Source organism: Akebia trifoliata, chromosome 16 (assembly GCF_017979445.1).
Source record: "Akebia trifoliata isolate Shusen 1 chromosome 16, ASM1797944v1, whole genome shotgun sequence".
Taxonomy (NCBI): Eukaryota; Viridiplantae; Streptophyta; class Magnoliopsida; order Ranunculales; family Lardizabalaceae; genus Akebia; species Akebia trifoliata.
In genome coordinates this window covers 28,203,876-28,226,833 of record NC_141390.1, presented here as the reverse complement: position 1 = coordinate 28,226,833, position 22,958 = coordinate 28,203,876, and the positions used below count along the sequence as shown (strand labels likewise).

Here is a 22,958-nt window from a genome sequence, read left to right as displayed (position 1 = left end):
TTTGGGCTGAGCCATATAACGAATCAAAATAACAAGCCCTAGAAATTTCTTTTATTATTATTATTACTATTTATACTTCTGGGTCAAATTTTGTGATCCATGATGTAGTAGACCATAAAAAAGCCCAAATAATTGGGCCTAAATACATACATACCAAGTGGACTTTTATCAGAATTTTGATGAGTCGCGTCCCCATCAATATCTTCCTTAATACACGACTCGGAAGATGAAAGAGGCTCCATTATTAATTGTGATGCAACTTTGGAAGAAAGTGAACTAAAATAAAATAAAATCTGGCAAACCTTGGAGGGTTGAGAGCGAGATTGTCGTTAAAGCAATCGATAGCTGAGGACGACGAAGAAGAGTGCAGGCCTTGGCGTCGAAGGTTATCAATGGCGGTCACTTGGGGTTCCATCATGAGGATCTCTCTTCTTCTCCTCCTCGTGGCGGCCATTATCACAGCTTGCATTACTCTTCCCATTGAAAAGGTATCGTAACAATTCTGTCTTCTTGATCTCTGTTTTTTCCCTTTAATTTCTTGTTATCTTTGCTTTCTTGGTGTTTTGATCAATGGGTTGTTGGAAAGTTTATATTTTTTTGCTCTTTTAGGATCTCTATAAGCTGAATTTATTTCCTCATGGGTTTAATTTTATGATTTTTTGGGCTCAGTTGATTGATATAATATGATTTCTGGACCTCGTTATCTTTGCGTCCTTGATGTTTTTATCAATTGCTTTCTCGGTGTTTCGATCAATGGGTTGTTGGAAAGTTTATATTTTTTTTTGCTCTTTTAGGATCTCTATAAGCTGAATTTATTTCCTTATGGGTTTAATTTTATGATTTTTTGGGCTCAGTTGATTGATATAATATGATTTCTGGACCTCGTTATGATTTTTGCGTCCTTGATGTTTTGATCAATGGGTTGTTGGAAAGTTGAGGTTTTTTTTTTTTTTTTTTTTTTAGGACCTCTATAAGCTGAATTTGTTTCTTTATGGGTTTAATTTTATGATTTTTGGGCTTTGTTGATCTATATAATATGATGTTAATCGTTTTATTGGGGTTTGAGTTGTTTAGTATTATTAGATTTTCCACAATTAAGTTTAGTGACATAATAAGGAAAACTGAAAAATCTATGTAGGAAATTCTCCAGTCTTGAAGCACTTTGGATTCTCTTGATTCATGAACCTAACTTGTGAAGATTATAGGGATTTTATTCTGCATTAGTTCCATATCCTTATATACTAATGGAATTTCTTTCTACAGATTCTGAAGGATTTCTTGATATGGGTCGACAAGAACCTTGGGATTTGGGGTCCGCTCGTGTTGTAAGCTTTTTTGTGATGAATTTTTCTTCCAAGGCTTCAATTATTTGTTGTAGCAAATTTCCATAGTGTTCTTACTCTTGAACTCTGTATGTCATGTACTTTAGTGTTGTTTCTCCTCTATTTCATACTGGAAACTGTTCATAATGTGATTTAATTTTCAGTATTTGGTTTGCTCATAACTAATTCTCATTCTTATCTTGAGTTTCTTTACATTTTCACTAGTAACCTCTATATAACAAGGAAACTCCAAATTTACCAAAAATAAAAAATAAAAAAAATCAAGGGAACTCCATTTTCTTAGAATTTTTCATGTCAAACACTGTCTAATTGTTGCGCACGTGCCAACACACCTCTTTTTTTTGGTATGGTAGTTGAGCAAACCTGGAACAGAAGAGAAGGCCAAGGGGGCCAAGAGTTGTCTTTAATCCTTAAAAAAATTGTAGCTAACATATATTATTTATATGATTTTAAGGTGTAACAGCTTATCAAAATGCATTCTCTATGCATTATATATATTTAAGATGAAATGGAGATTTCTAAAAAAGATGAGGCTCCCAACACACAGAATAAAGTGTTTGTTTTGGCATTGCTTGAAGGGTCATTGTACTTGACGCTTTGTACCAGTTTTCTTTCTCACATGGATACCCTAATGTTTACTACTATGGTTCTCAATCCTTCCTGTACAAAGGATCGTCATTGTCTTTCGCAAGACATAGCTGGTCTTATGGCCATCTTATGATTTCATTTTAATTTGATTGATTGTGTCGACCACATAGCACTCCACAAGTGCACTTCTTCTTTAACTATCCAGCCCCTGATTTGATGGCCATAATGCACATATTTGTTATTAAATTTCCTGATGTTTTAATGCATTGAAGTTGTGTTCCTATAATTAGTATTTTTTGGGAATCTGTGCAGGGCTATTGCTTACATTCCTTTAACAATTCTAGCAGTTCCGGCTTCAATACTCACTGTAAGCATCAAGTCCTGTTCCTGGTACTTTTAGATGATCAAGTTCATTTGTTATTTATTTATTTATATATATTTTTGACCTACTATCTTATTCTAATAAAACTATTAAATTTTCTATTTCCTATTCGATATTTGAGAAAATATTATCTTTTTACAGAAGATAGTAGTTTGTAACTCTGGTTTCTCAATTTTCAAGCCCATGATCATGAAATCTCATTTCTAGGCCAGCTTCTTCATTCTCATGAATTTATCTCTACAAAAAGCCTGATGTAGATAAATACCCTGTTCACTATTTCTAATACAAGAGGAATATTGTAACCTCCCTCCTCTGCCCCTCTCTCCCTCCAAGCTGATATGTGTTAAAAAGAAGGAAAGATAATGACATATAAAGTGTAAGAAAAGGGAGAGAATCATGCATGAAAAGATTACTTGAGGGATAGATTGATTTTGCTTTCTTTCATCTTTTATTGGCAAGTTCAACTTAATATGGTACCTGTTTTGAATATTCTAGCTTGGAGGTGGCTATCTCTTTGGCTTGCCCGTAGGCTTTGTTGCTGATTCCATCGGTGCCACTATTGGCGCCACTGCTGCATTCCTCCTCGGTAGAACAGTAAGTTTCTATAAACATGTGGATTTTTTTTTCTGACCATAAGCACTTTATTTGGATATTCTCTCTTTCTTCGTTTGGCTTCTTTCCTCGTCGATGGATGATTTCAGCTGCATTTGTCCTTTTTTCTCTTAATAGGATCGTGGAATCATTTTCACTTGTAAGCTATGTGTTCTGTTTCTTGTTTCTGGCGCAGATTGGGAGATCTTATGTTACTTCTAAGTTAAAGGATTATCCACAGTTTCAGGCCATTGCTATTGCTATTCAGAGATCTGGCTTTAAGGTTTGGATACACCTTACTTGAAACTCCTAAGCATAATTATTTTCTGGATATGTGTAGTGTTTGTAATTGACAGCTAAGCTTCCCAGTATTTTGAATTTATACTACCTTATCTGTTCCACATGGTATAAAGTTTGAGAATCCTCTCAGATGAGTGGATGGAGAATTCATTAATAAATGAACTAATTATATGTAGGATGGTGGAAGTACCCTCAATAAACAAACAACTTAAATTCTTCAGGGTAAAAGTAGAAAAGTAAGCATATATATATATATATATATATATATAAACCAATAACAAATGTTATATAGAGAGATTATTTTGAGTTCAGTAAATGAGGTAGTTCTGTTGAGAACTGTTGGGTGGTTTTGCAAAACTCTTGCCTGGATTTTACTGGGGTTTCCTTCTGAGAAACCTCAACTCCAACAGTGATTGGAGTTTTCATTTTCTTCTAGACCATTCTTCTTTCTGACCATATGCACTTTATATGGATATTCTCTCTATAAAATGCAACAGTCGGGTGCTTTAAGATGCCCGGATACCTCGGTTCTGAAATAATAAAAAATTGACAAACTTGCATGGAGTTCATTGTTTTGTAATTAAATTTCATTAACGAGTTATGGAATTTTGTTTCTAGAGTATGATCGGAACTATTTCAAATTACAATAGGATTCTACTTGAAAATTGCAATTACAAGTTCACAGTTTGAGTTATTTCCCTTCTGAGTATTCATTCCTAAGTGGACTATACATGAATGTTATTATCCACCCAAAGATATTAATTTTTGTTTTTTTTTTTTACCATTACACAGATTATCTTTCTTCTTCGGCTTGTTCCCCTACTTCCATTTAACATGTTAAATTACCTCCTTTCTGTAACTCCTGTTGGCGTAGTGGAGTATATGTTGGCTTCTTGGCTGGGAATGATGGTAATCTCTCCACTTTTTAACTATCCATTATTTCAGTGATTATCCGTGGACTGATAAAATGTGCTAATTGTCTGTGCTATAAATCACATCAATTTTCAAATAGGAAGAACTTATGTTTCTTTCTATCATTGTTTATCTATCTAATGAGAAGAATTAGCCTCTCTCTCTCTCACAACCCTAAACCCTAAATAATTTACACATAAATAAGACATGGAGTCTTTGCATTCCTGCGAACTTTCAGTTTTCGTTTGTGATTCATCCATTTTCAACTCCATTATTTCAGTGATTATCTGTGGACTGATAAAATGTGCTAATTGTCCGTGCTATAACTCACATTAATTTTCAAATAGGAAGAACTTATGTTTCTTTTTTTAATCATTGTTTATCTATCTAACGAGAAGACTAGCCTCTCTCTCTCTCTCTCAACCCTAAATATATTACTTACACATAAATAAGATATGGAGCACTGTTCTTTTGCGTATAATATTTGGTCAAATTTTCTCGAGCTTTTCCATGTCTTTTGGGTTCCCCCTCGCGAGTTCTCTTCTTTGTTAGTAGAGTGGACAAGTAATGCTTTTCACACCAAAAAGAGGATCTTGTGAGATATGCTACCGACTGCTATTGCTGGGGGGTATGGAAGGAGAGAAATAACAGAGTGTTCAACAATAAGACTAGTAGTTCTCATGCATGCTTCTTGGAGATTTTGGGCCTTTTATACATGTGGTCTAAACAGAACATTCAGTTCGTGGGGACAACTTTTGATGATTTTGTTTTTAGATGGCAATCTTTATGTGATTAGTGTAGCTTAAGTTTTTCTTCTTTCTCTTTTGGAGGCTTTCTCGGCCTCCTTGTATTTTGTTTCCCTCTTTATCAATATATTATACTTAAAAAAAAAAAAAAAGATATGGAGTCTTTGCATTCCTGCAAACTTTCAGTTTTCGTTCGTGATTCATCCATTTTCAACTCCAGCTGGTGAACTAAACCGGTTTTTTGCTTTTTTCAAGAGTTTTTTACCAGGGCTTCCTTGCTGAAGTTTTTTCTTTAGGTCATGTGCATTCAAAATTATTTTGAATGGTAGTCCGTGCTTTCTTTGTTGTATTTAAGGATTTAAATTTGTTGTGGTTTCAAGCTATACTTTATTATAAGGACAAATTTGTAAAATGATCAGATTGCCGTGAGATACTGATGTAGCTAGTTGATCTCCTTTCAGCCAATAACACTCGCACTTGTCTACGTGGGAACAACTCTTAAGGATCTTTCTGATGTGACACATGGATGGGGTGATATATCAACATCTCGTTGGGTAAGCCATGCCATCGGTTTCCCTTTCAATGCTTTATTAGATGTGATTGAGTTTATTTTTCCCATCAAGTGCTATATGATGGTTTAGTGTATATAATTTGATTCATTTAGTAAATTATATTACTGAGATTCCTAAAGAATCTAATTTACTTGAGTTCTTGCAGTCAGTTTTGGCTCATGTGTTTATTGCAGGGTGCTTCAATTATCTCATCATGTTTATATGTTGACATGTTCTCCTATTTTCAATGCAGGTGGTTATTATTTTGGGTCTTCTTGTGTCTGGTAAGTTACAAATTCAATTAAATGCTGTTATATTCTCTGTTCCTACAAACCCAAAACTACGTAAGTAACATACCCTTAAGAAAAAAAAAAAAAAAATCTTTTGAGCAAACAACGGCTCAACCACTCCTACATATGCACTTTGACAAATTTTTAATCACAAGAAAATATTCTTCACGTTTTGGTGCTGTTTGCCTGCTCGGAAACTGGGTTCACAATGGACATTTGTATCTTACCCACCTAGGGAAAACGAGGAACAGCTTATTCTTGGCAACTACCGGTCAACAAACCTTGACCCTTGATGCCAATCAATGGTTAAATAATTTTGACTTGCCTTTCTACATTTGTTGTTTAAGTAGTGAGACAAACACACCTTTTGAATTTTCATGTTTTGAAATTCACTGTTCACACTATCCTTGCTTTTGACCTAGGTTTTCATGCAACCACGATAGGTTTGACTGACCACAACCAAGAATGCACCAAATTTTTTAAGACTCTTGTTTTGGAAATATTTAAGCACCTTTCCTTTAATAATGTGTGCAGTTGTTCTCCTCGTATGTGTTACTAAAGTCGCAAAGGCATCTTTGGATAAAGCCCTCGCTGAAAATGCAGAGATAGAAGATTTGTTAGCCGCACCACAATTACCCATCGAAGTTGATTTGCCTTCGGATCTCCATCAGCCTCTCATAATCAAGATAGACTCAGCAGTTCCAGCAGTACACCATCATTAAACATGAAAGTGAAATCTTATTCTTGTGTAAATTCTCTCTTTTCTTTCCTCACTACAAATGGGTATACTTCTATTTTAGATTGTTGGCATCATTGGCTACTAACTGGCTGCCATTCATGGACAGTGTAGCTCTTATTTTTCATTTTTCATTTTTTTTTTTTGTACATAAAGTTAGAGAAGGAAATGGCTGATTTTAGAGTTGCTTTCAACTGTAATGTGTGTTGTTCGACTTGCAGCGAGGAAATAGTCTCATTTGTATTTTGTGATGTTTTTCTTTGAGTGGTATGTGAGCTCGGATATGTGGATGAAAATTGTGGTCTACATTTCTTGCTAGTTTTCCAAGTGAAAGAAATTATAGAGTTAAAATAGGTATTAAACCTATTGGTATCATTTAAAAAATGTTTTTTTTTAATAGTGTTCCTTGCGATGTTTTATAAGTTGAATTAGAGTACGAAAAAGTATGTGAGCAATTTTTTTTTTTTTTTTTTCGCATAAAGATAATTCGGGGTCTTAATGTATCGATTTCAAATTGGTTCTTAATGCATTTAGAATCATAATCATTATATTTTTTTTATTGTTCTAGTTCTTGTTGGTTCTGTATTGGTTTCAAAATAAATAGAATCAGAACCACAAAAAAACATGGATACCCATCGATTTCGAATGAGAAAAAAGGTTTTTCAAATCATTATGATATCTTTTCTTTATAAAAAAAAATTAAGGTATTATCTACAAAATTATTAACTTAGTTATAATTTGTTTTACTAAAATTAATGAAATTTTCAAATATAAAAATATATCCTCTTTAAAAGTAATAAATATTTAGAAGAGTTTATTTTGCGCCCCAATTCTTAGTTCATATGAAAACTTGGACAATTTTATATAACATGCATTAATTTTGAAATAAAAGATTACCTCAAATCATCTATAGTAAACAAGAAATGACAATATATAATGGGTTCCTAGGTACCTGCCCAATAGACTTCGGTCTCTATCAGTTCGATTCCATTCGGTTTCTATCAATTCGATTCCGTTTTAGACCGAGCTAACAGTTTCGATTTCTATCAGTTCAATTCCATTTTAGACCCAGCTCTCATCGATTTTAATAAAAAAGGACTTGAAACTGGGGTTTTCAATTTCGGTTAAATGGGTACCCATTTACACCCCTAAACATGATAGCTAGTCGACGACGAAACATATTGGGACATTAAGAGCATATTAACCAGTAACTCGATTTAATCATGTTAAATTGTTCAAATGTGGTGATTTTGTTAGAAACCTAGTTCTTAACATGTCCACTAAACTAGAGAAATGGTGATCTCGAATGTTCAACACACTAAGGATTGTGTAAAAACACGATTAAACAATATTCTCTTATTAATTAATAAGGATTACATCCTTTTATAAATAAAGAGTCATAGTACTAATAATTTATTATTCTATTCCTACTAAAATACCATCAAATCAAATACCTACTAAATCAATAATAAATCCTATGATAGAATCCAAATAGAGTCCAAACAACATTTCTCTTTATCGGCCAAATTATGATGCACAATGTTTGAATCCTATGGCAAAATTATAAGATCTACAAAGGATTGGATCAAACTTTTTATGGATTAGAGTCCCAAGGAATGTGCCCATTTGACGTGACCTTGACATTAGGCATACATACATACAGCCATCATAAATTAATGGTTATTCATCTCGATGGATTCATAACCCCCACAATAGTAGGTCTGGCAATAGTCTAAAATATATCAATGACTCATAAAAATAAAAATAAAAACATAAAGAACTGGATTTTCAAATCAGATTCAGATTGAAATCTTAGATCCAATACAATTTTAGACCGGATTCAGATGTAATCTCAATCTGTTTTTAATATATATTTTAATTCTTAATTTCATATAAATAAAAATGTTAGTCTTTTTTATTTCCCTTTATATTTGTAGTTGAAAAATAGATTTTTTTTTAATTTTAAATTTTTATATTTTTAAAATTTTGAACATTGATAATTTGAAAGTAATACATTTATTCAGACAAATCGGATCAATTTCGGATTAAGGGTAAAATGGAACGGATCAGATTTGGTTCACACATTCATTCATCCAATCAGATCTGGTACATGTTTAAAAAAATTTGGATCGGTATTGGAGTGATATTGAACTGGTACATGGAATTATCACCTGAGAGTGATGAATCATCCATGTGGCACAACTCGAGAAGGAACGGCCCACTAGCTGGATAAAAAAAAAAAAAAACTTGGCCCAAATATGATATCAATTGGATAGTCTCAACAGGCCCTTTTTGGTCTCTAAATGGACTGGACAAATTTATCCCAACTGCCATCTAAGGTAGCCTATGAATTGGATGTTATGAATCATAGCATGTATCTAATACAACCAAGAATCATATGATCAAATAATAGTCCTAATTTCAAGTCATTGCTAAACAAAACTATAATTCTTGATTTCAGTCCCACCCCTCAAGTGTCTCTAAAATGCTCCATTGCCAGTACATTACCATAAAAATTGAAAAAAAGACCAACATACTCTTTATACGTCCTCGTTGCCAAACCATACAATCCAAAGTCTGATGTATATATGTGTATTCTTTAGTAAAGAAGCCAAAAATCGAAGGAGGCTTTAAAGACCCTCTCTACTGTGGGGGTTGGAAGAGACCTGCTGCCATAGCCATGGGCTTTATATAGAGGCCCTTGCTCTCTAACAGCTGGGTTGCTGCCAGCATGTTCACCTCCATCAACTGTCCAATAATCTTTTCGAGAGGTTCACTCAGCATCTGTTGAGGGTGCAGATAGTGACCGAATCCCTGCAACGTACCCGGAAACTTGTCAATGTGTAATAGAAATGGTACCATATTTTTTCTTTTCTTTCTTGATAGACAAGCTGAGTGAAAGTGGGGGTTTTGATCCCAGGTCTGCAGTATTACCATGGTAATTTAAAATGTTCGTTCAACCTCTTAATTTAATATTACTTTGTTTTTTTAGAGTCGTGATAATATGATGCTCCCCTCTGACACACACCACCATCACAGAACTGTAGATCATTTGCCTTGGGATACACAAGAAAAAGATTTTATGGTTATGTGCATCCCAAGGAAAATGATCTACGTTTCTGTGATGAGAGCGTAGGGGGGATTGTGTGTCAAAGGAGGGCATTAAAAAATCATTAAACTTCTTTTTTTTATAAGTGTTATTTGTTCATTAAATTATGGTTAAAGGTTTACCAAATTTCACCAGCACCTTTTAACGAATAAGAGAGAGTAAACAAAAGTAACAAAAGATAATACTAGAGTTAGAGGAGAGTTTCCCATGTATAGATCCATACATATTTAATAAAATGCAGACGAAAAATGGCATGACAGAGAGCTATCATTGGTTGCTTAGTTATAATCCCATACTTCTAGCATATGAGAAAAATACAATTGCTTATCTGTTCTAATGCCAAGTTTTTTTCTCCCAAAATAAAAAAATGTTGAAAGAGTATAGCACCTCAAGATGAACAAAAGGATCACGAGTTGCTTCACCACCCAAGCTGCGAAAACTCAAGACCTGCACGATTAATCTTATTTAAAATTAATTATTAAGTTATGCAACTAATAAGACTTCAACAAATGATATTTAACAAAATAAAAAGGATATGATCTAGCCTTAAAGAGAACAGTTTTGAGAAAAAGATTAAGGTGCTTGCAGCTAAAGCTTTTTAAGTTCTTTGTGAAAGAAAAGGTGCATTTTTTTGTGTGCCTATTTTGCTAAGTTTAGGAGTTGACAATTTAACACCAAGAAGTACTGAACAAATTGAAGTTAGGATTCATTACTTACGCTTTATTGTATATTACTGTCATCTTTTTTCCCGTAAAAATGTGCAAGGAACATACTTTTTATGCTAAATAAAGGTGGGGTTCAATATTTTTTAGCAACTTTCATGGTAAAACAGTGCTCACATTAGATTATTGGAGTAAATAATAACAAAAAGAACATTATGGCTTGCAAATTTCAACAAATGTGGGTTGAACTGGTCAGCCTGGTTAACACTAGTGAAACCATCCAAACAGTATAAAGAATGGTGTATCAAAATGAGCACATACGGAAATTAAAGTACCCACAAAACCATGACCTTGGGGACATAATGTAAGCACTCCCATTTTCATGTGTGTCATCAACGCATGTCATTTGTGGTTAATTAAGAACCTGAGGGGAAATGCCTTACCTTAATTTGAAGTTGCAAATATTTGACATAGTCAATCATATCATCCAGAATAGCATTTCTATTACCCTACAAAACCGGAATAAGTTCGGTAAGTTAGATGAAACAAACAGAAGTGATTAAGAAGATTGAAATGTGTGTGTGGGTGGGGGGGAGGATATTAGGTAATCCTAGTATTACTAGTTATAGTATCGGGTCTCCATTACACAAATGGCACATATTCTTATTGATTCTGACTTCCTAGTTCAAACAAGTAGTGTCATTTAAAAGCTTCTACATTAAAACTGGTATATCTATAGTTAAATAAATGGATTCTTTATGCTAAATTATGGAGGTTCAATATTATAAGTTCTCAGACTTCCGTTCACAATGGTATGGCCTTTGTAGACAACAACATGACAATGTCATTGACTGGGTAGCATGGGCATAAAATTAAGACATCTCATTCACATAATTATCATCAAATTGTTATCACAAAAAATTGGAGTTGGCCCAATGAATCTGGTTCCTCTATCCGATTTTGTCTAAAGCCATTTTGTTATTCGCTCTCACTACCTCAATCTGAAACATCTCATTCACATCACTCTACAATACATTTTTGTTCATAATTACACATTTACTGCTAAAGAAACAATAGATATAAGGATATGAAAAGAAAGCAACCAAATCAAACCGCAAACATGTATTGAGTTCATGCTATAAAGCCATCCTTTCCATACATACATATATATGTGTATCAGTATATATATATATATATATATATATATATATACACCTCTTTAGAGTGTGGAAGAAGTTCTTGCAATGCATTGAAACTTTTAGAAACCCTTGCTCTACGCACCTGAAAACAAAACTGCTAGTTAGGGAGATCAAACAAATGCAATGATTCCATGCATGAGAGTCTCATTCAAATTGATTGCCAAAGCTATTAAAGCCTAGAATGACTCAAAAAAGGCATGCTAGTTTTAACTTTCGTTACTGTTGCTTAACAACATATATAATAAAGAATCCATGAATCGTTTTATTATTATTATTATTAATATTTTAGGTGCAAAGAATCCATTTATCCTATGCTAAGGGAAGGAGTTCAGCATACACGATTGGCTATATTGATTGGGGTAGTAGCTCTCTGTCTGGAAGGTAAACCCGGAATAGCAACCGTTACTGTTGGAGGTTGGCTAACATTAGACCTCTCTTCAATTGATTTTGGAGTCATCACCGCATGATGCTGTCCAAGTAATTAACATGTAAACTTGTTAGATACGAAGATTTATTAACTTCATAACATTACCAGAGAAAATAACTTCAGCTATAAGTAAAGAACCATACTTGAGCATAGATCTGGTTTTCTATACTCAATAATTTCATCTGAGACTCTCTTTCATCAAGTGGGCTCAAATGTCTTGCCTGCAGTAAACAAAACTCTTCAAATTTTCAAACTTTTGGAGTTGTGTTAGCATAATCAGAGATGCTACAATAATTACATTTTTCAATCAGATTGATAAAGCAAAGCATCTAGAAAATTACAAAACGCTTTTACCATTAAGACATCACAATTTTCTCCATCTAACACGTCATTTTGATCAGAACCCAAAACCCACGAGGGATTTATTGAAGCTTCACGATCATTGCTGTTGATCACATGCGATGTGTTTCCCAAATTGTTATATGACATTTCTCCTTGGAATTCAGATTCCCCCTTTACAGTCCGTATGCTGTTAACTGGTAAAAGAACACCTAATGGTGCATCACTAGCAGGACCAGCATGGATTAATGCTGAACTTGTTGGAAGAAAATCAACATGAACACGAGATGTTTGTTGCCGACGATGCCAAGTAAGAGGAAGAGGTTGCGCAATAGGACAGTTTTCCTTCATCTCATCAGCTACGAAAACTTCCTGCTTTGGAAAATCTTCTTTGGCACCAAATCCAACATTAGTGAATGATTCCAATTTCAAAGGGATCTCCTGGTCACTTTTTCTTTCCATGTCACCAACATAACATCTAATCCCATTCGAACTAGTTGTGAAAAATGAATTTATATCCATTACTGGACATGTAAGAGTTTCTGACACGTAACTCTGGTATCACCAAAACATTGCAACATCAAAAACATCAGAATATCATCAATAATATCAAATTACACTAGCAATCAGCAGTTCTAACAAGAGAAGCAATTAATTTAATCCCAAAGTAGAAGAATTTAGTAAACCCTCCAAAATACACGAAATTTACTAATTCTGGAACCTAAACGTCAAGGTCCATAAAAGATAACAACTGTATGAAGCTATGAAATATCACTAAGAAATTTCTAGAAATGCTCGGATTCAAAATGCAAACAAATCAAGAACCAGATACTGTTTAAGAATCTTCTGAGGTTACCAAAATCACATAATTAAACTTGAGACAAATTGAAAACAAGTCTAAAATCAAGAGAAATCTAAAATCTATAAAATGTTTGCTAAACAAACTGAAATACTAATCTGATTTTAGTTAATTATGGCACTGGAAAACCTACATATCAAATCAAACATGAGATCTAGGTTTGTCAGATAACATGTTAAACCCTAATTACCATCTCAAAAGCAACTCAGTTCATGTTAGATTAATCTTGTCTTGCAGAACACTACAATCAATAAAATGTAGTTAAGCGCTGTTACAACATTAAAAACGATAACAAACAACGATTTTCATGTCAATGTTTATTATCTACCGCAGAAACAAAGATATAGACCATAGATCATCAAATGAGAGCTTTAAACAATCGTAAATTCTTCTAAACATGGAGAAATTCAAAGATTGCCACAAAAGGAGACTAGAATCTAGAATTTGACATATAGTTTGATTCGAAAATCATTAACAGAGAAACCAGCATTAAAGACCTAGAGCATCAAATTAGAGTTATACAATCGTAAATTCTTCTAAACATGGAAAAAATTCAAAGATCTCCACAAAAAAATACTAGAATTAAAATAAACCCTAGAATATAGAATTCGACGTATAGTTTGATTCGAAGAAAACTAATAGAGAAACCGCCATTGGAGCTCCTCAGCCAACCAAAAAGAACAAAAGTTAAATAGATGGATTGAGAGATAGAAAGAGATGTTGAAATTTTACCGATGAAGACGAAGAAGCTGAAGCTTCGAAGGTTTTTTCTAGGGTTTCGCTCGAAGCACAAAAATCTGAAAATGGTACAGAAAAATTGGGAGCGAACGTGCGATGTTCTCTGTGCCTTGTTGCTTTAGTACGTACATGCTACTGAGGCTGAAGAGTTGGAAAATGGAAGCAGAGCATACGAAGGATGAAATGTCCAATATGCCCCTGTATTTTTCATGAATGACAAACGGGTAATATCGTTGCTCCCGCTGGATTTGAAAGGAACATTAACATTGACATCAATTCTCACTGCCTAACGTGGATGTATGTACGGAATCATAGATGTATTTCATCAAAATACGAGTGATCTGAGCCTCCGCATCAGCTACGTGAGAATTGATGTCATTGTCAATGTTACTGCAACACGACTCATTTGACAATTGTGAGGACTCAAAAGTGGAAATCTGATAAACAGCGTTTGAGGTAGAACGTACGGTTGAGATGGAAGGATATAAATCTCCTTGGAAAAATGATTCTATAAGAAATCAATAAATTGACCTAAATATATATATGAAAATGCTGAAGTAATATTGACATCATTTCACACATTGCTGATGTGGATGTGTATAGAATCATAGATGTGTTTTATGGAGATAAGAGTGAGAAGCATCTATGGCTCTATACACACAAATCTATGAAATGGTATCAATTTAAATGTTACTCCAACACGACTCAAAAATATATCATTGGGAAAGTGAATCGTTTGTTATCCTCCTTATGACTTACGAGTTTTTTCAAAAAAAATTCCCATGAAAAATACTAAAAATACCTTAAAATAACATTAGAAGTAGCATTCAGAGGAGGGAGTATATCCTCTTTAGCCCAATTTTTTTTTTTTTTATAGTTATTATCTACAATTTAAAGTGCACCCCATCATTAAAATGGTTTCATTTGACCATTTAAATTTAAGGGTTTAGGGGACGTCCATTTTCAACACTAGATTAAGGGAAAAAAAGTGTTATTTGAATTTTATTTATTTATTTATTTTTTAAATCTGATCTAAAGCATGAGTACATGAGGACTGCCTTTTTAGTTTTCATCAATCTGATGTTATGTAGACTGCATAACAAAAGCTGTACAAGAAATGGGCTATAGAGGATATGTTCCCTTGAGAGGGAGAGGGAGAGGGAGAGGAAGATAGAGAAAAGGGTGTTGCCAATCTACTAGAAACCCTTAGGCTATATTTGGATTGATAGAAGTGAAGAGAAGAGAAACTCATTAAGAGAACAGAAGAGATGAGAAGAGAAATTTAATTTCTCTCCACCATGTTTGGATTGACAAGAGAGAATTTGGGACAGCTTTCAAATTTTAAAATATCTTAAAAAGAGATCTAGGGATAGAGTTGGTATTTTAAAATATTTTAAAAGGATTTCTCTCCACTTTTGGAGAGAAAGAAAACTCACCTTTTTGTCTTTCCTCTTCTCTCCTCACTTAACAATCCAAACAAGAGAAATGGAGAGAAATTTATTTATTTTCTCTTCCTCTACCTTCTCTTCTCTCCATTTCTCTCTATCCAAACACAGCCTTAAGCTAGGGTGCTTCAAATACTTTTGCATGAGACTGTGAGAGGAGACAGAGAGATGGTGTGATAATAAATTTGGTGTGACCATATAATTAGTGTATTAAAAGAAAGAATAATGATTTTCTAACTATAAAGTCTTCACTCGGTTAATACTCGACTAACGTGGCATGGACACAGAATTGTAAATTTTTTTTCTCGAGATACATAACTGCACATCCCCATAAAAGATGTGTAATTGTATATCCCGAGAAAAAAGATTTATGATTTTGTGTCCATGACACGTCAGTCGAGTATTGTTCGAGTGAAGAATTTCTAGTTAGAAAATCAGCACTCTAAAATAAAAGATAGGTATGGCTTGTGATAGAATCATAGATTTTCCTCAGAATACACAAGTGTACATATTTATAGGGATGTATATTTATGTATGCCAAGGAAAAAAAATATATGGTTGCAGCCCATGCCATGTCAGGAGCATATGTCAAAGGAGGGGGTGTCAAAAAAGAGTGTTGAGTTTTTAACTCAACTTGACAGGGTGAGTCAAAAAACTCACTGAAGTGGCATGGGTAAATAATCGTAGATTTTGTCCTTCAGGATACACAATTGACTTGCTATCTATAGTTGTGTATCCCGAGCGAAAGAATCTACGATTCTTTGCGCATGACACGTCAATGAGTTTTTGAGTCACGCTGTCAGGTTGAGTTCAAAAATCATTACTCGTCAAAAAATCACTACTCATAAATAAAAGTCCTCTAGCTATAATAGTTATCCTTGAAATTGTTTTTATTATATTTTAGAATTACTTTTATATAGGATTTGAGCATGACATCTAGGGTTGTCAATGGATAGTCAAAAATTTGAATTCGAAAAATTAGATACTATCCAAAAATTTCGCATATCGGATTCGAATTCGAATGATTTTATATATTCAAATCCTTATCGGATATTAACATTTCGAATTCGATAATATCCGATTTGAAATAATATATACTCTATATTATTTTGTTTTATTTATTTATTTATTATATAAATAATATAATATATAATAAGTTTTTTTTTAATAATGAAAAATCACTTGGATAAGGAAAAATTATGTTTTATATATATATATATAAAAACATAATCGAATATTATCCAATATCCAATAGGATAATCAGATTCGAATTCGGATAGAGTTTTAGAACATCTGTCGGATTCGAATTCAGATATTAGATAAAAATTTCGAATTCAAATTCTAATATTATTGTTTATGATCCGATAAGCATCCATTGACAACCCTAATGACATCCGATTTTAGAGACCCACATTCTATCAATTGACTTGAGAGCAATTTCTTATCAAAATAGATAGGACAATGTAGAAAATGATCTGTATCATAAACTCAAAAAGTATGATTGTCCGATTGTAATTAATCACAATTAATGTTGTTGCAGGAAAGGTGCATATATGTCAGCTAATATGACTAAGTCTTACGTAAAAAATGTTAACCAACCAATTACTTCAAAAGGCCAAACTATTGGAAAAGAAGAGAACTATGAATATAAGAGAGTCACGGGACTTAATGGGGGTATGACACACCCGATAGTAGAGAAAAATATAAATTCAACACTCCCCCTCACCCATAAAGGTGGAAAGAATCGAACATGTGATTTATACGAATCTATCACTCTGATACCATGTTAACCAACCAACTACACTAAAAGACAGATTTGTTGAAGAGGATGAGAACTATGAAGATAAGAGGTTCACAGGGCTTAACGTGGGCACGACACATTCGAGAGTGGAATAAAATATACACTCACCAAAAAATGGTTGAATAATTGAAAAATAAGATAATTTAAGAGGCTTGTGCTTGAAACTTTTGGACCCATAATATATTGAGATGGATTTAGGCCTAGCTGCATGCTTTTATGGTTGAGATTATATAAGAACAAAAATAAAAAACTCAATAAATACATACATACATACATACATATACTTGAGATTTGTGCTCATATTGGCCATGTTGATTGATGATGATGTCGATGATCTCATAGTAAGAAAAATTATCCTCATTTAATTGCTTGCACATATAATAAGATTCTTTGTATAATTATTTTGCAAGTAAATCATACCACATCCCAAAGCACATGAAATATGAATTCCTTTTGTTCCTCCTACACAAACTTCTTACAACCATTTAATTTAGATTGCACTTATAATATATATGCTTCAACTCTTCACATAAAGACATCTTAGCCGAAGCTTCGTTGAACTTCAAGGGCCAATTCCTCCACACTAAGCTGGCATTCAAGTCCAATCTGTAAAAAAAAAAAATATGAAAAAATGAAAAATTAAACTAGGTTGATAAAGTCACTTATGAATAAGAAACCACTAATTTGCAGGGCCACCTAAGACATTCATTATGTTCAAGAAATATAATTTGGAAATTCATATCTATTAGTTGCTACCATATATTTTGGAACTTGAAAACTTGACTCGGAGGCCCTCAAGTCAATAACTCATGAGTCGACTCTGACAAGTAAAATAAAAATATATTAAATTTATAACTGTTTGAAAAAAGTTTAACATTTTAAAATAAATCATAATGCTTATTTCCTTGGTTTTCTACTAAAATAACATTAAATATAGGCCATATTTTTTACCCAACTAGGTGTTTTTAATATGACTCAACTGCATTGATGAGTTGACAGCAATTTGCCAAGTTGACTCAATGAGTTACTCCCATCAAGTTCTGGGGACAAGTCACCTCAAAATCTAATGGAATAGACCATGATAAGAACATGTGTATATGAGATAGAAGAACACATGTGGTTCATAATGCATTAATCTCTGAAGATTCATTTTTAATTCCATTGAGATTCATAAGTATAAGATCTCAAACTATACTTATAAGGAATTCTAAACTTATATTTATAAGAAGAATCAAATAAATAAGTTATGACTCGGGATCCAATACAATGTCCCGTTCATATAATAGAGGTAAGGTGTCTATATGGCACATTTTTGTTGGAGTTTGAAACACCTAGAGCTCTTAACCAAATCATGCACACAACCTGATGTGCTTGAATTCCAACAAATTTGTGCCACATAGACACCTAATGTTGGTATAGGAACGGGATACCATCCTAGATCACGACTCAAAAGTTAATACCATAGAAACTTTATTCTAAGATTGTAAGAGCTTTTGAATAATTCAGTTAATTGTTGCTACAGTGAAACAGCATGTACAACTAAAAATAATGAAATAAAGATTATTTTTTTTACTCCAAGGGGATTCATAGCTTTGATGCAATTAATTTGTTCACACTATCTCTCTCCCTCCCTGTGTACTTCAATAATTTATTATAACTGTTGAGGACACAATGGTAAGCAAATTGAAGTATGAAATCTAGAAAAATATATTACTTCATACCTTAACGGTAAAGGAGTATAGAACAGTGTCATCCATGCTACTAATGTTGAGATGAAGGATATCAAATGAAAATTTCTCCAAGACAGCAATAATCTTCAGAATTTGGCCAGGGATTCGCTTAGAAATGGTTCGCAGAAGGACGTTAGAGCCAGATATCTTTGCTTCGACATCTGCCACCGAAGAGTTGCAACATGCCCCAAGCTCTTTGACATTTTCAAACCCCAAATTAGGGCTATCAGGTGGAGGAGTTAATTGCAATGGCCTTGGGCTGGGACCAGGACTAGGGCTTAAGCTCTTCCTTTTTTTCTTAGATTCTAAAGATTGTAGAACTTGGTGCAACTCCTTGATGAATTCTATTACTCCCGCTATAATAGATGCTTGGTCTCCCTTAATAGAACACATAATAGGAATAATTAAGATAATTGAGAGAGAGAGAGAGAGAGAGAGAGAGAGAAGTAGCATGTAAGGGTAAATTACCATTTCATGTGTTGAATATTGGAAACTTCCCATTTCAGTCATGGTTTTAAATCTCGTCCCAGACCGAGATGATTTGTCCGAGTTGTCTCAGTATTGTCCACCAATGGGACGAGTTGACAAGTCATCTCAAAGACGCGGTTTGTTCTAATTCTAAGGCATTTGTCCGAGACAAATCAAATAAATCGGGTATCTCATCCAAGATGACTTGGTGTCTCGTTCATGGACGAGACAAGATGTCAAAACGGGTTTTAAAACCATGATTCCAGTACACTGTCATTTTAATTCACAAAACATGCCTCACATGCTTTGGAATCATTTTTCAGCAAGATTGTCACTTTTAAAATAAATACCTGCGATCTCGCCATTTAATATGTTACGTTATATCTGATTTATTAAGTCACAATATCGCTACCTCATGTTTTAATTTTTATCAACAAGATCCAAACTTTTAGAATATAATTCCTGTGATCTTACTATCATGTTCATGTATGTTTTGGGAATCAAAATGAACAGTGTACTGAAATGGGAGTTTTAATAAAAATTGAGTTTTGGAAATTTTCTCAAGATTTAATGCACGGTTGATATGTTGCATCACACAGTTATTCTGATTGTAACTAATGCTTGCTCAAGATTAGACTTAGCAATGATGCATTATCACAATATCATGTTAAAGGTTTAAACATGAAAATTCTCAGATAGTCGCCAGGAATCTGATTCAACCTCATTTCCTACTCTGCGGGCAAGGACTATTAAAGCCCCCACAATGACTTACGAGAGATCACAAAAGAAAATTTTGACACCAATAATACTGAGATTTCATAAACAAGGAAGTTAGTGTTTAGTAATATGTGGGTGAAGGCATCAAACTGAATTCGATCATTATATCTAGAGATATTTACGAAAAAGTGATCAACTTTTGATGAATTTATGATTTGGACGCACTGTTCTTTTTAATTACCAAAACGTGAACGATAATGAATTTGGAGGTTTCTAAAGTGACTATTTCGTTAAACCTGCGAAATTTTCACTTCTTTCTGAATTTTTTTTAACGAAAACATGATTGTTCATGTTTTGGTAATTAAACTGAACGGTGAGCCGGAATTGTAAAAAACTCATTTTCAGCTCACAAAATTCGACCTTTATATCTATATCCATTTTTTCTGTTTGAATATGCCCCTCTAGAGTAGGATAATTATTAGAAGAGTCCGGATCATATGCACCCAGGATGGAGGATCGAAACCCTCCTCCCTCACCCCAATACACGCCATGTAAGCCATAATCCAAGGAATTAACGCATAAGATATCTCTTTTTAAAAATTCCCTTGGATTACAGCTTAGGTGGTATGTATCGAGGTGTGGGAGGAGGGCTTCAATCCTCCACCCTTGGTGTATACGATCCGCACTCCTATTAGAAATTAATCCTTCTAGTTGATTATTTCCTCTATTAATTAGTATTTATGAAAATAATTGTTTTTCCATCGAGCAGAAGAAATATGTCGATCACTTCGATTTTATGGAGAGAGAGAGAGAGTGTGTGTGTGTGTGTGTGTGTGTGTGTGAGAGAGAGAGAGAGATTACTCTTTTAACATAGAAACATGGTGTCAAGGAGCGTAGAACCTTGAGATGCTCATTCATTTGCTTTCTTCTATTTCTCTCCACGGCTATATGAGACATGGCTGGCGAGTTACGAGTTACAAGTTACAATTCTATCTTTGGGTGATCTCTACTCTCTTTGAGGGATTCAGCCTCCCTTTCTACCTAATTTGTAACACACTTCAATTTATATAGGGAGCATGCATGAAAGAATAATTATCTAACCGTATCTCTCTAGAACTATATATGTAGAGGTTTCTCTCCTCATTAAATGCTTTATGTTGCACTCTCGTGAGTTTTCTCTCTCAGTTTCACTCACCCTCTCAAATGTATTACATCTCACGTTTATTATCTTGGCTTCATTACATGCAACGCGAGAGATTTTATAATGAAAAGAAATAGGGGATGCTTCTTATCATCTATCTCATGCACATCATCCATTCTTTCTTCCTCTCCATATTGCATATATGGCATGCAATTAGGCTCCTCCTTTTTATTATTATTTTTATAATGGATACCTGTAGAGAGCGGACCAGGCCGTATCTGGGCTTTGCCAATCCTTAGGCCATGGTCTTGTCCAAGGATTAGTCTCGGGGAACGTGCAATGTCCTCACATCACACGCACTAGATAAGTGAGGGTGTGCCCTCGCGGGTGGCCCATGAGGAATTAATGCCCATACTGGGTATCGAACTCATGACCATGGGTATTAACCGTTTATCGGTCCGAAATTGCCATTGAGCCAGCCCCTCCAAGTTGATTAGGCTCCTCTTTGCTGAATTGGGAGTTTGGTACACCTTTTCGATCAATATTCTTAATTGTGAATATTGTGAAATTGAAGATTTCAATATTGTATTTGTAAGTTAAAAAAATGAAACATATATAATCCAACAAAAATCACACAAAACAAGGAATTTATGTGATTAATGGCCTATCACAATTGTATGTGTGATAAACATTCAATGATGGATGCAGGTTGATACAACCATACCAGTGTGCATACGCACATGCTTGTGTACTACATTTCTATGTAGTTTGCAATTTTACATCACAACATTTGTACACTTCAACTTTTAGTAATTATCACTACCTAACAACGTTGTAAAATTCGAATCGAAAATTTGTCAAACTGATCAGACCATGGTCGGATCCTGATTTAACTTGTTGGATCAACTTGTATTTTAAATATACTTATATATATATATAAGTGGATTGAAGAGGAAAGAAGATATATAATGTTATATAATGTTGAAGGGGTAATCTTGCAAAAAGAAAAAGAGGGGGGGGGGGGGGGGTGTAGAGAGGAAAAACGATAAAGTGGAGGGGTATAGTTGGAAAATAGGAGGTCATAAAGTTGAAAATTGGTCTTGAAAAATGCTAAACTGACTTCTTACAACACTGAATTGACGTGGAGGTTTTCACAAAACCATGGATGTTGTCCTTGAGATACAAGTGAACCACCATGTCAACATAGTGTTGAACGCAATGTTGTAAGAAGTTAGTATAGAATGCGTCAGTCAGGTTTAGACTCATTGCCCAGTTGGTTTGACACATTGCCAAGCAACTTAGAGGTGGTGGTGGGTTTAAGTCCAACTTATCGATTAAAAAAAATTGAAAATTATTTTTGATATATATGTGCCATTGATTCTCTACCACTCTTTTATGGGGGATAAACATATGGAAGACAACCATTGTGTTTTATTTAATATATTTTTTTTCAACTGTCCATTCATCAATTCTATATAGCATTTTAAGAGGAAATTACCAAATCAGCACAATAAAATTAAAAAATTATCAATGAAAATAATAAATTACCATTTTCGAAATTAAATTATTTTACCAAAACAATAAGTTTTAAAATGAACAGTATTTTAATACCAAAAATACCCTTTTAAAATCCTTTTATAAAATAATATATGTATCCCATGTTTAAGTAAATAGATAGAAATATAATTGTTACAGTACATTAATGTTTCCTTTCAAAATTTAGTTTATTTCAACACTCGATGTCCTTGTAGGAAATTTTGATATTGATACATAAAGAATTAAAAATCCACAAATTTCATGATTAAAACAAAGATACACGTTTAAGGTTTAGATCTGCAAGTTTGGTTATAGATCTAGTTACAATATCTTAACTCTAACGAAGAT

At 33.7% G+C, this 22,958-nt stretch overlaps 3 protein-coding genes across 3 annotated transcripts; 1 reads left to right on the top strand and 2 right to left on the bottom strand.

The window, feature by feature from the left end:
* The first annotated feature begins 209 nt into the window (after positions 1–209).
* On the top strand, positions 210–6,703 carry LOC147383255 (uncharacterized). Its single transcript, XM_086428743.1, has 9 exons — positions 210–488; positions 1,264–1,325; positions 2,244–2,298; positions 2,809–2,907; positions 3,101–3,187; positions 3,997–4,113; positions 5,324–5,416; positions 5,667–5,697; positions 6,238–6,703. Exons 1-9 carry the CDS (start codon positions 393–395, stop codon positions 6,423–6,425), a joined length of 828 nt encoding a protein of 275 aa, XP_086284869.1. The 5' UTR covers positions 210–392; the 3' UTR covers positions 6,426–6,703.
* Positions 6,704–8,942: 2,239 nt separating this feature from the next.
* On the bottom strand, positions 8,943–13,901 carry LOC147383254 (uncharacterized). The gene is made up of 8 exons (XM_086429370.1): positions 13,767–13,901; positions 12,191–12,730; positions 11,980–12,057; positions 11,747–11,878; positions 11,426–11,491; positions 10,654–10,719; positions 9,936–9,995; positions 8,943–9,253 (listed from the first exon to the last, which is right to left on the bottom strand). Exons 2-8 carry the CDS (start codon positions 12,695–12,697, stop codon positions 9,083–9,085), a joined length of 1,080 nt encoding a protein of 359 aa, XP_086285496.1. The 5' UTR covers positions 12,698–12,730; positions 13,767–13,901; the 3' UTR covers positions 8,943–9,082.
* A 3,657-nt stretch (positions 13,902–17,558) lies between these two features.
* On the bottom strand, positions 17,559–20,890 carry MUTE (basic helix-loop-helix (bHLH) DNA-binding superfamily protein). Its single transcript, XM_086429371.1, has 3 exons — positions 20,795–20,890; positions 18,740–19,126; positions 17,559–17,624 (listed from the first exon to the last, which is right to left on the bottom strand). The coding sequence occupies exons 1-3, from the start codon at positions 20,888–20,890 to the stop codon at positions 17,559–17,561; spliced, it is 549 nt and encodes a 182-aa protein (XP_086285497.1).
* Between the last annotated feature and the right edge of the window lie 2,068 nt (positions 20,891–22,958).